At 40.2% G+C, this 13,003-nt stretch overlaps 1 protein-coding gene and 1 long non-coding RNA gene across 2 annotated transcripts; both read left to right on the top strand.

Annotated features, from left to right (window-relative positions):
• Positions 1-216: 216 nt before the first annotated feature.
• On the top strand, positions 217-1,254 carry LOC110014344. The gene is made up of 3 exons (XR_002289448.2): positions 217-599; positions 680-727; positions 829-1,254. It is a non-coding gene; the product is annotated as an uncharacterized LOC110014344 (long non-coding RNA).
• A 1,696-nt stretch (positions 1,255-2,950) lies between these two features.
• LOC111947633 lies at positions 2,951-12,676 on the top strand. The gene is made up of 3 exons (XM_023956259.1): positions 2,951-3,129; positions 6,275-7,625; positions 12,004-12,676. The coding sequence occupies exons 2-3, from the start codon at positions 6,445-6,447 to the stop codon at positions 12,674-12,676; spliced, it is 1,854 nt and encodes a 617-aa protein (XP_023812027.1). The 5' UTR covers positions 2,951-3,129; positions 6,275-6,444.
• Positions 12,677-13,003: the final 327 nt, after the last annotated feature.

Here is a 13,003-nt window from a genome sequence, read left to right as displayed (position 1 = left end):
ATTTTCATGTAGATACAATCCTGCAGGAATTAAAAGAACATGGCAGCAGCTAAAAATGAAGTATAAAAGCATAATTCAATCAGGTCAAATTTAAGCATGTCGTGGATGTAGGCTTTGTTGACAATATTTGACATATGAAACATCTACATAGCAATACATATCTAATGTTGTTTCCATTGTTCACTGTCATTTGATTTGTCTTCATTCAACAGAAAGAAGGCAGAGGCTTGCAAAACAGGGGGAGGCCCTGCACCCCCACCTCTGACAAATGCTGAGGAGATGGCCCTGAGTCTGAACAGTGGAAGGCCGGTGGCTGAGGGAATTCCTGCAGGGAGTTCATCAGAGCCAGTCACTCCCCAGGACACAAGTGCCTTCATAAAATATAAGAGGCCTCCCCCCACCCACCCACACACACATTATATATATTTTCACTTCAAATGTGCAAAATGCCAGCCTCAAGCCACTCAGAAGCACCAGTACTTGGATAAATATATATATAATATTTTAACATTGCATTGGGTTTTGCATTGGTCTCAACAGATTCTGATGGCAACATCTTCCTTTTAGACTCTCCTGTCACAACTGAACCCCAGGCAGTTGTAAGTAGCCTACATAACACAGCAGAAATTAGCAGAGGTAGTATTATAAAGTGTGCTCAACCAAACGCTCATCTTCTCAGGATGTAGAGGATGACACACTGTCTGCTTATACCGACAGACCTATAGAGGTAATCTTATGTTTGTACATGTCAAACAATCTTCACAATCACATTCACATTAATGTGTCGACTAACCTATTTTTGTCCCCCCCCCCGTCCCCACCCTCCAGAGTGTGGAGGAACAACCGCCGCAGGATGAGGATGAGGACGAGGAGGAGGAAGGTCCATCAAACTCCTCTGCACGGATGAACACAGTTCAGTGACGTACAGTAAATGCCAGAGTGTTATTCTATGGTATTCATGTTGAATGAACAGGATTTAACCCCACACTACTGTATTTTCAGTTACCAGTTAAGGAGTTATATAGACGTCATCTTATTAAAGAAATAGAGAAAACTGATAAAGAGATGTCCTACTTAGATCGACAGATCCTTAAGTCAGATCTGGAAATTGAGATCCTAAAACACAAGCTACAGGTATGGTGTGTATTGTGATTGGTGAATTCTATAAAGGTTTTGGATGAATATTGAATTCTTACTGTTGCTTTTCAATTTGTAGGAAATAAGGAAGACCAAATACATTGTGACTTGAATTTATTCATTGTGGGATTCTTTTTTTATTTATCTTTTTTTTCTTGTTGTGGTAATTCTCTAGGAATTAATGCAGCCTCCTCGTCTATTGGGTCCTCAAAAAAGAACAAGCCATTCTTGTCACTTAGGCCGTCTCTGTGTGACGGAAATGTGGGCAATGAAGGTTAAAGCGAAAAATACCGCTTCGTCTTTAAAAAGGGGAGGGGACCGGCAGAAACCTTGAGTTTAGAGAATAAAACCTGCTCCCGACCAGGTTAGGTTCACACCATAAGTAACCATGGACACTGACTCCGAGTAGAAGTTACCTCTCTTTCAGAAACGGGTTTGACTTACTCTGCTTTCTCTGGTTTAACAAACCTCCCATTCTGAAACGGAAAACCCAGGGTTTCCCTGGTTAACCTCCTTTCTGAAACAGGCCCCCGGCCTAAACCCTAGACCCTAAAGTGGCCCTCTGTCGCCCTCTTGTGGTTCCCGTCAGAAACTCAGTTTATAGCGCATTTTTTGTTAAACTATGGGCCTCATTTGAACCCTTGTGCTATCCTAGGCACTTTAACGTTGGGAGTTGGGTCATCTAGACCCACTAGACTGTGACTAGTGTGACTAGATCTATACCAGGCTGTCCTTAAGTCTGTTATAGTAAACAATATCCATGTAAATGATAACATATATGGAAGAAATACATTGGATCAAAAACATGCTTCATAGGTTCATTGGTCAATCTAAATTGCTCCTAGGTGTGAGTGTGCATGGGTGAGGATCGTGGCCCTGCGACAGACTGGCAACCTGTCCAGGACCCCCCCCCCCCCCCCCCCCCCCCCCCCCGAAAGGAAACAGATGGATTAGAAGATTAGAAGATAGAAGATGAATGAATTGATGAATGATAATATATTACCTTTGGACAAAAAAGTATGATTATCAAGTATAGTTTCAAATCAAATATATAGTTTGTTTCCAACCCAAAAGTCAAGTCAAAGTCAGCTTTATTGTCAAATATGCTGCATACACATGACATCGCACTGATTAAATTACTTTCGTCTCGCCCCACAGTGAAAGCAGCTTATAAAAGTAATAACTTACTTAAAAAAGTAAGACGACCTGTTCTCTGAGACACCGCCTTTCTCTCGTTGTGGGTGTCGCCCATTTCATGATGTCATCCTAGAGCCGACCTCGACAGCGTGTCTGTGTTTGTGTGTGTCTTTGCAAAAAGACTTAAATCTGTTCTAAACTCAGTTATTGCAGAGACACAATCAGGATTCATGCAAAACAGACACATCTCCAATAACATTCGTCTTGTTCTTGATATTTTAGATTACTCAGACCTGATCTCTGATGATAGTTTTATACTTTTTTTAGACTTTTACAAAGCGTTTGACTCTGTTAATCATCATTTTATCTTCAGCTGTCTTCATAAATTTGGTTTTGGCCCTTTCTTCTGTAATACAGTTAAAACTCTGTATAATAATGCTAATTGTTCTGTCAAACTTAAACATGGCACCTCCCCTAGATTCAATCTTAATAGAGGAATCAGACAGGGGTGTCCTATTTCACTGTATCTTTTTCTTTTAGTTACCCAAACTCTTGCTGATTATATTACTATTCATAAGTTAAAAGGCATCTCAGTTCTTAATAAAGAAATTTTAATAAGTCAGCTAGCTGATGACACTACTCTTTTCTTAAGAGACAGCAGTCAAGTCTCCTGATCTCTGAGCCTTATTCAGTCTTTCTCTGATGTCTCAGGTCTACGTCTCAACCTAAACAAATGTGAACTTCTTCCTGTTAAAGATTGTGCTTTAGAATCTATCTGCAACATTCCTGTAAAAGAAAATGTAACATATTTAGGCATTATTATTTCCAAAAATAATTTAGAAAGATGCTCATTAAATTTCACTCCCCTCATTGATCTTTCTCTTTCGGCTTTTCCCATCAGGGGTCGCCACAGCGAATCATCCTTTTCCACCTCACTCTATCATGGACATCTTCTACCCTAACATTAGCCAACTTCATGTCCTCTGTTAAGACATCCATGTATCTCCTCTTTGGCCGTCCTCTTGCCCTCCTGCCAGGCAGCTCCATCTCCAACATCCTTCTACCAATATATCCACTATCCCTCCTCTGAACATGTCCAAACCATCTCAGTCTGGCTTCTCTGACTTTGTCGCTAACACAGGCAACCTGAGCCGTCCCTCTGATGTACTCGTTCCTTATCCTGTCTAACCTGGTCACTCCTAAGGAGAACCTCAACATCTTCATCTCCGCTACCTCCATCTCAGCCTCTTGTCTCTGTCTCACTGCTACCGTCTCTAACCCATAGAGCAGAGCTGGTCTCACCACTGTCTTGTACACCTTTCCTTTGAGTCTTGCTGGCACTCTTCTGTCACACAACACTCCTGACACTTTCCTCCACCCGCTCCAACCTGCCTGCACTCGCCTCTTCACCTCTTTTCCACACTCCCCATCACACTGAACTGTTGACCCCAAGTACTTAAACTCCTGCACCTTCTTCACCTCAGCCCCCTGTAACCTAGCGCTTCTACCTTGATCCCTCTCGTTCAGACACATGTATTCTGTCTTACTACGACTGACCTTCATGCCTCTTCTTTCCAGAGCAAACCTCCACCTCTCTAGCTGTTCCTCCACCTGCTCTCTACTCTCACTGCAAATTACAATGTCATCCGCAAACATCATTGTCCAGGGAGATTCCTGTCTTACCTCGTCTGTCAGCCTGTCCATCAGCATAGCAAACAAAAAAGGACTCAAAGCTGATCCTTGGTGTAGTCCCACCTCCACCTTGAACTCCTCTGTCTGACCTACAGCACATCTCACCACCGTCATACTTCTCTCATACATGTCCTGAACTACTCTGACATACTTCTCTGCCACTCCAGACGACCTCATACAGTACCACAGCTCCTCCCTCGGCACCCTGTCATACGCCTTCTCTAAATCTACGAACACACAATGCAGCTCCTTCTGACCTTCTCTGTACTTTTCCATCAACATTCTCAAAGCAAAAATGGCATCAGTGGTGCTCTTACGGGGCATGAAACCATACTGCTGCTCACAGATCTCCACCTTCTTCCTAAGCCTGGCTTCCACTACTCTTTCCCACAGCTTCATTGTGTGGCTCATCAACTTTATTCCTCTATAGTTGCTGCAGTTCTGCGTGTCACCCTTGTTCTTAAAGATCGGAACCAGAACGCTTCTCCTCCATTCCTCAGGCATCTTCTCACTCTCTAAAATCCTATTGAACAACCTTGTTAGAAATTCCACTGCTGTCTCTCCTAGGCACTTCCATACCTCCACAGGTACGTCATCAGGACCAACGGCCTTTCCGCTCTTCATCCTTTTCAGAGCCTTCCTAACCTCCTCCTTTCCAATCTCTGCTACTTCCTGCTCCACAACAACCACATCTTCCTCCCTTCTTTCCCTGTCATTTTCCACGTTCATCAGCTCCTCAAAATACTCCTTCCATCTTTTCTGTACACTCTCCTGGGTTGTTAGCACCTTTCCATCTCTGTCCTTAATCACCCTTATCTGTTGCACGTCCTTCCCATCTCTGTCTCTCTGTCTGGCTAGCCTGTACAAGTCCTTCTCTCCTTCCTTTGTGTCTAACCTGTCATATAGCTCATCGTAAGCTTTCTGTTTGGCCTTTGCCACCTCTCTCTTCACTTTACGCTGCGCTTCCTTGTACTCCTGTCTACCTTCCTCAGTCCTTTCTACATCCCACTTCCTTTTAGCCAACCTCTTCCTCTGGACGCATTCCTGTACTTCCTCATTCCACCACCAAGTCTCTTTACCGTCTTTCCTCTTTCCAGATGACACACCTAGCACCTTCCTACCTGTTTCCCTGATAATCTCTGCTGTAGTTTCCCAGTCCTCTGGAAGCTCATCCTGACCACCCAGAACCTGTCTCAACTTCTGCCTAAATTCCTCACAAGTTTCTTCATTCTGTAGCTTCCACCACTTGGTCTTCTTTTCTGTTTTCCCTCTCTTCTTCTTCCTGGCCTCCAGAGTCATCTTACACACCACCATGCGGTGCTGTCTGGCTACACTCTCTCCTACCACCACTTTGCAGTCAATAACCTCTCTCAAATGACCTCGTCTACATAGGATGTAGTCCACCTGGGTACTCCTACCTCCACTTCTGTATGTCACTCTATGTTCCTCTCTCTTCTGGAAGTAAGTGTTGACTACAGCCATTTCCATCCTCTTCGCAAAGTCCACCACCATCTGTCCCTCCAGATTCCTTTCCTTCACACCAAACCTGCCCATCACCTCCTCATCACCTCTATTGCCCTCACCAACATGCCCATTAAAGTCTGCTCCAATAACAACTCTCTCTCCTCTGGGGAAACTCTCTATGACCTCATCCAACTCACTCCAGAATCTCTCCTTCACTTCTAACTCACAGCCAACCTGTGGCGCATACCCACTGACTACATTCACCATCACCCCTTCAATTTCTAACTTTAAGCTCATCATCCTGTCTGAGACTCTTTTCACCTCTAGAACACTGTTTACAAACTCCCCCTTCAGAATCACACCTACCCCATTTCTCTTCCTATCAACACCATGATAGAACAGTTTGTATCCTCCTCCAATACTACGTGCCTTGCTGCCCTTCCACCTTGTCTCCTGCACACACAGTACATCTACCTTCCTTCTCTCCATCATGTCTGCCAGCTCTCTGCCTTTCCCTGTCATTGTGCCAACGTTAAGAGTCCCTATTCTCAAACCTATGTTCCTGCCTTTTCCCTTCTCTCTCTGGCAACGGACCCTTCTGCCTCCCCTCTTTCTTCGACCAACAGTAGTCAAATTTCCACCGACACCCTGTAGGTTAACAGCATCGGTGGCGGTCGTTGTTAACCCGGGCCTCGACCGATCCGGTATGTCTAAAGTGTTGTGGATGATTCGCATGGTTATTTTGGCAATTTTTACGCCGGATGCCCTTCCTGACGCAACCCTCTCTATTTATCCGGGCTTGGGACCGGCACAGAGGCAACTGGCTTGCAACCCCTGTGGCTAGATTTCACTCCCCTCATTGATAAAGCCAAGAAATGTTTTAACCAATGGCTTCAGAGAGACCTGAGTCTGAGAGGAAGGATTTTACTCTCCAAAGCAGAAGGGATTTCTAGACTAACTTACTCTGCTCTTTCTCTGCACCTGGACAATCAGACTCTTAAATCTATTGATCAAATGCTGCTAAACTTCATCTGGAAAAACCGTTTTCATTATTTAAAAAAATCTGTATTAATGAACTCCTATGAAAAAGGAGGCCTAAATTTTCTTGATTTTACTACTTTAAATAATACTTTTAAAATAAACTGGATTAAGTCATATTTAAAAAATCCACTCTCCATTTGGAATATTTTCCCTCATCACATGTTTGCTAAAGTAGGTGGTTTCCATTTTCTTCTGCTTTGTCATTATAATATCGACAAAATCCCAGTGAAACTTTCTGCTTTTCACAGACAAACTCTTCGTTCATGGGCACTTATCTATAAACACAATTTTTCCCCTCATAAGTTTTTTATTTGGAATAATAGATATATCCTTTACAAGAACAATTCTTTATTTTACAATAATTGGTTTGACAATAATATCCTACTGGTGGGTCAGCTCTTTAACCACAATGGTCAATTACTCAGATATGAAGAATTTAACCTTAAATACAACCTTGCTGTTCCTCCTAAAGAGTATGCCATTGTTTTTGATGCTGTCACTAATGAAATCTGTGAACTCTTTATAAATACTGTACTTGATGCAAATATTCCCTTCATATCTCTAAGTGACACCACTATTGGAAAATCCTGTTTCAACTGTGCCAGAAAAAATAACAAGATCATACGTGTTTCAGCAAAATGTTATTTCTGTTCCTCTGCTGTTTTTTATTGGAGAAAATTTATTCCTGACTTGCCCTGGAAAAATGTTTGGACCCTGCATCAGAAATTATTAATTAATAACATGATGAGAGACGTGTCCTTCAAACTCCTACATAGAATCTATCCCACTAATCAATACATGCTCAGATATAAGAAGACAATTGACCCCAACTGTACCTTTTGTAAAGAACACCCAGAAACAATCAGTCACCTATTTTGGAACTGTAATACTACTAAAAAACTTTGGAAAGATTGTGCACGTTTTATAAATTATAAATTAGACTCACAATATCAGATAAAATTTGAACATATCATATTTGGCCTACACGAAAAGAATATAAGATCAAACGTAAAATTGGCAATTAATCTAATTATAATATTTGGTAAATTTCATATTCACAAATCAAAATTTTCTTCATCACAACTTTTTTTCCCTTTAATAATTAAAGAATTAGAATCTTATTTACATACTATTTCTAATAGTTTAAAAAAAAAGCTATACATATTTATGAAAACTCTCTGTCTCTTAATATTTTCAATGCATAGCATATGTAATCTTTTTGTAATACATGTACCATCCCCTGACATTGTTGTTGTTGTTATGACTATTGTTCCTGTCATACATATTTGTTCTATTTGTGTTGATTAATAAAGTTTAAAAAAAAAAGTGTCTGTGTTTCCCCCAAGAAAACAAATAACATCAAACAAACAATATGTTTATTTATTTATTTATTTTGCATTACAACACACTTTCACAAACAAGCAAGAACTTAAAAATGTAAAAACATATAAATATTGATTTTTTCTCAGACACCATAAGTTGCTGGTCTTATAAAATACTCAATATGAGTTTGAATGCTTTCTGCAGAGACTTTTTTTTTCTTTGATAAATGGGTAGAGATACAGAATACAGTTCAGTTCAGGCTGAAGTTTCCAACATCATCACTGTCGGACAGATCCATGCCTTCAACGAATGCTAGAAATGATCTCCAAACAGCTTCAAACACGTTAGTTTTCCCTTTAAACAAAAATTTTCTACATTCCATCGGCAGTACAGTTAACATCAGCTTAGTCCATTGTTTCAGTGTTGGTCCTGTGCAGTTTTTCCAGTTAATTGCTATTGACCTTTTAGCCTGCAATAAACACATGTCTATAAGAGATTGCTCTGATTTAGTATATCTATAGTTTTTGGGATAGATTCTCAAAATAAAAAAGACTGGTTCCAGGGTTATTTCTTTTGAGTTAATTTGTTTGATAGTTTCTCTGATTACAGACCAGAACTGTCTTATTATTCTACAGTCCCATACAGTGAAAAAGTGTTCCTTTTTCTTCATTGCATTTTGAGCAAGTATCTGGAATGTTGAAACAGGCATAATGTTAACTCGCATCAACCACTTAGACTGTAAAAGCCTCGATCTTGAGTTTATTGTTTGGTTTTGTGCCTTTGTGCAGGCTTCTGACCATTATTCCACTGATATGTCTGTTCCTAGGTCTTTTCTCCATGCATCAACTTTATTTGCATTTTCTTTTTCTTGTAAGGAACAAATAATAAAATTCTGAGATAGCTCCTCTCCTACTGTCTTTGGCAACCAGTTCTTCTAGTTTAGACTTTTGTGGTTTTAAAAGAGATTTTTGTTCTGCTCTACTATAGTTTCTTAATTGTAGGTATTTGTAAAAGTGTTTTCTATTAATATTATATTTTGATTGTAGTTTTTCGAATGACATCATGTCTAAGGCTCCTACTGGATACAGATCTTGATTTTTTTCCAAACCCTTCATTGCCCATTGTTTGAACACTGCATCTGCTTTGCCTGCTTTAAAATGCTGGTTTGCCCAAATGGGGCTTAGCTGTAATAGCTTATTTTGTTCTTTCATTATTTTCTTTTACACTATACCAAACATTGATCATGTTTTTAAACATTGGATTATTAGTGTTCTTGTTCAAGTTAGCTTCCAAGTCGGAAAATATGTAAAGATGGGATTAAAGTTTTATTTTCCATTTCTGCCCATTGTGGGGCATCTTTTTTTGTAAAATAGTATCTTATTGACCCAAGCTGTGCAGCCCAGTAATACCACATTATATCAGGACATTTTAGTCCTCCTTCACTGTAAGGCAGATGGAGGAACGATCGCTGTATCCTAGATTTTTTATTTTTACATATAAATCCAGAATCATTTGTTTTATAGTTTTGAACCAACCGTCAGGTGGGAGGGGGATATTTTGGAAAACATACAGTAGTTTTGGTAAAAAACTTATTTTGTAGACATTAATTGGACCGATCAGTGATGCATCCATCTATTAATACTGTCATTTATTTCTTTTGTTATAGAATCATAATTTTGAACGGTTAGAGCTATTTTTGGAATTTTTTTATACCTAAATATGTAAACGATTGGACTGAGTTGAAATGCATTATTACTGCTGGTTTCTCTTTGATTCTCGTTCAGCAGTAATATGGACGATTTAGATTTAATTATGGCATAGCCGGATATGTGACCACACTCTTCAATTAATTGCAGAAGAGCAATGATGAGTCTAAGTTGGAAAGATATAAAATAATATCATCTGCGTACAATGACAATCTATGTTCCACGAGTCTAATCGTAATCCCAGAGATGGTTGGATGAGCATGTACCGCCATGGCAAGTGGCTCTATTGCTAGAGTGAACAGCAGAGGTGACAAAGGGCATCCCTGCCGACACCCACTTTTAATTTCAATAGGAGCAGAAACATTTTTATTTGTTAAAATTTCAGCAGTTGGATTTGTGTAAAGTAACTGAACCCATTTGGGAAATGTTTCCCCAAAGCAAAGCTTGCTAAAATGCTGAAAAGAAAAGGCCATTCGACCTTATCAAAGGCCTTCTCTGCATCCATAGAAAGCAGGACCTGATCTGCAGTGTCTTCCAGCATGGATGATATTTAACACTCTGCGAACATAGTGCAAGCCCTGACGACCTAAAACAAAACCATTCTGATCCCTATGAACGACACGAGGGAGAGTATTCTGCAGATGCAAAGCCAAAATTTTGCAGACTATTTTTAGGTCAGAGTTTAGTAAACTTATAGGTCTCATGTTTTCACATTTGTCACTTGGCTTTCCAGGCCTAGGCAGTAGAATGATTAGGGCACCCGTCATTGAATTAGGAAGGGCACAACCATGAAATGATTCTTGAAGCATGTCTAACATTAATTTTGTATAAAAGTCTATTGGAAACCCGTCCAGCCCTCTTTCCAGAACTTGTATTTTCTATGGCCTTTTTCATTTCCTCTGCAGTTAAATCATCCTCTAACTTCAGTTTGAAATCCTCTGGGTATAGACAGTCTGTCAAGAAATGAGCTTCATTATTTACATGGTCAAAAAAGTCATAAAGATTGCAGTAGAAGTTTTGAAATTGAGTATTTATTTCCTTTGGTTCCACTAAAGTCATGCCATTTTCGTTAATTATTGAAGTTATGTTTTTTGGGCCTCCAATTGTTTACGGTAATTTGCCAGGCTAAGGCCTTTCCAGGTTTGTCTCTGTGTTCATAGAAAGTTTGATTTAACCTCAACACAACCTATTGATTCCTTATCATACTCAGCTCTCAAAATTTCTAGTTCTTTTTCAGTTTGCTGATTTTCATTTTCATACACTTTCTCATTGGTTGTTCTTATTCTATCTTCTAATTGTATTCTTTTTTTGCGCAATTCTCTTGATTTTGATGAAGTATAGGAAATTATGCCCTCTTAAAACAGCTTTAAATGCCTCCCATCTTACTCTGGCTGAAGTTTGAGTAGTGTTTATATTAAAATATTCATCTATTTTATTCCCTACAAATTCAACAAAATTTTCATTTCTTAGTCATTTTAGATGCAGACGCCACCTGGGTGGATCCATTTTAAGATTAATATTCGAGTACAAAATGCTACATGGGGGCATGGTCCGAGATTGTTATACTGTTCAAAAACATTGTTTTAACTTGAATATTAACTCTGCTAAAATTAAAAAGCAATCTACATTATGCGAGAGTATGAGCCATAGGTATTAGAATAACAAGAATACTCAATATATTTGGGTCTTGTGTGGCGCTAGATATCTACCATTTAATTCCTTCATGAATTTCTGTGCAGCGTTCCTACTTCTGTGCAGTGGCGCCACCTCAGTGGCCACCCCACGGTCACTATAAGCTGATAAGCTGTGGTAGCATCAGTTGTGCGTTTCATCCCAAATGCACAGCCAGCAAGCGGGCAAGTCGCTCTGATCATCTAAATCGGCCTACATCCCCTCCCCTCCCTGTTGTCTTTGAGTGGGCATACATCTAAAGACGTGCCGCTAGACGCAGAACACCAATACAACGCGGGGTTCACTTCCGCGTTCGAACCCTCAGAACCACCGAGCCGGTTAGACACAGGAGCCAGTATCAGTTGCTAAAGATGAACTTTCTTTATTACTTTTTCTTTAAGTCCAAAACGGCGACTGAAGTGCGCGTGTATGCGCTCCAAACACTCACACGCGCTCTCCCCACTGGTCCCGGCAAGATGGCGATGGGAGCAAACGTCCGGTAAGCGTCCTGCGCAACAAAACCTCGAAAACGTTACTTTAAGACGGAATACTTTTAAAACCGACTCTCCACTGGATGTCAAGATAAAATAAAGCAAGCTTTGAGCCAACTGAAGATCCTTAAAACGCCCAACAACTATACAAGCATGGCTAGTAAACCCAATGCTAAAGCTACAGCTAATGCTGCTAGAGCTAAAATGCTTTTTCCACATGATTACTGCACGCCTGAGGACATGGAAACAAATGCAAAGGGGACAAAAAACAGCGTGGCATCACCTTTGAAACCAGCAGCGCCACAAAAGAAGCCAAAACCAGATGAAACCTGCTCTCTCAGACCAGGAGAAGCCTCAAACGCCGCAATCTTGGCTGCAATTGAAAGCCTCAAAAGCATGATGACGGACTTTAAGTCGGAGCTGCAGCAAAACACTCTGACTATATCCGCTATCGCCAAAGCCGTGGAGTTTAACTCTGCTGAAATCAAAGAATGTAAAGACAAAAATAAAAAGTTGGAAGAAGAAGTGAAACATCTGAAAGAGAAAAATGTGGAGTTGGAGCAGAGAACATCAGAGATGGAAAAGAAAACGTTGGAGTCAGAAAGATACAAGAGAAGATGGAACTTGAGACTGAATGGTGTTAAAGAAGAGAAAGGGGAAGACACTCGAGGAATTGTGGCAGATATCATCACAAAGATCGCACCACCCTGGACAGAGAAAGTGGACAACATTCTGGACACGGTACACCGGCTGGGCCCAACCGACGTCAACCGCCCTCGTCAAATCATCATTCAGTTCACAGGAAGGAGATACAGAGACGAGCTGTGGCGAATGACTAAACACCATCCAGTCTGTCGAGACCTCAACATCCGCTTTGCAGAAGACCTCATCAAAGAAGACAGAGAGGCAAGGAAAGCTGTGTGGCCTAAAGTTGAGCAGGCGAGAAAGAATGGTTGTAAGACAATGTTTCGAGGTCCTTATGCTTTCATTAATGGTCAGAGAGTCACACCATGACTTCAGTTAGTCTTGTGATTTATTTAGTTAAGATGGTTATTGTAAATTCAAGGTTTTGTTGCTTAAAAGTTTTTGTTCAGTAATACTTTCAGCCTTATTTAGGTCTGTTAAGTTTACCTTTTTGTTACATGTTGCACCTTAAAACAGGTATTTCTTTACTTTCTTTAAATGCCAGAGGTCTAAGAGATCTAACAAAGAGAAAAAGTTTTTTTTTGTTTTGTAAAGGGAAAAATGTTGATTTTTTTTTTTTTACAAGAAACGCACTCTACAAATGAAGATAAATCATTTTGGTCTCAGCAATGGGGGGACAAGGTTTTTTTCAGCCAT

Source organism: Oryzias latipes, chromosome 7, assembly GCF_002234675.1.
Source record: "Oryzias latipes chromosome 7, ASM223467v1".
Classification (NCBI taxonomy): Eukaryota; Metazoa; Chordata; class Actinopteri; order Beloniformes; family Adrianichthyidae; genus Oryzias; species Oryzias latipes.
The sequence above is the reverse complement of the archived record's forward strand: the minus strand, read 5'-3'. Positions and strand labels throughout refer to the sequence as shown.

Coding starts and splice junctions, on each gene's coding strand:
- LOC111947633 (XM_023956259.1), top strand. CDS start 6,445: ATGCTGCTAAACTTCATCTGGAAAAACCGTTTTCATTATTTAAAAAAA. Junction 7,626..12,003: donor TCTAATAGTTTAAAAAAAAA/GCTATACATATT, acceptor CTGCTCTCTCAG/ACCAGGAGAAGCCTCAAACG.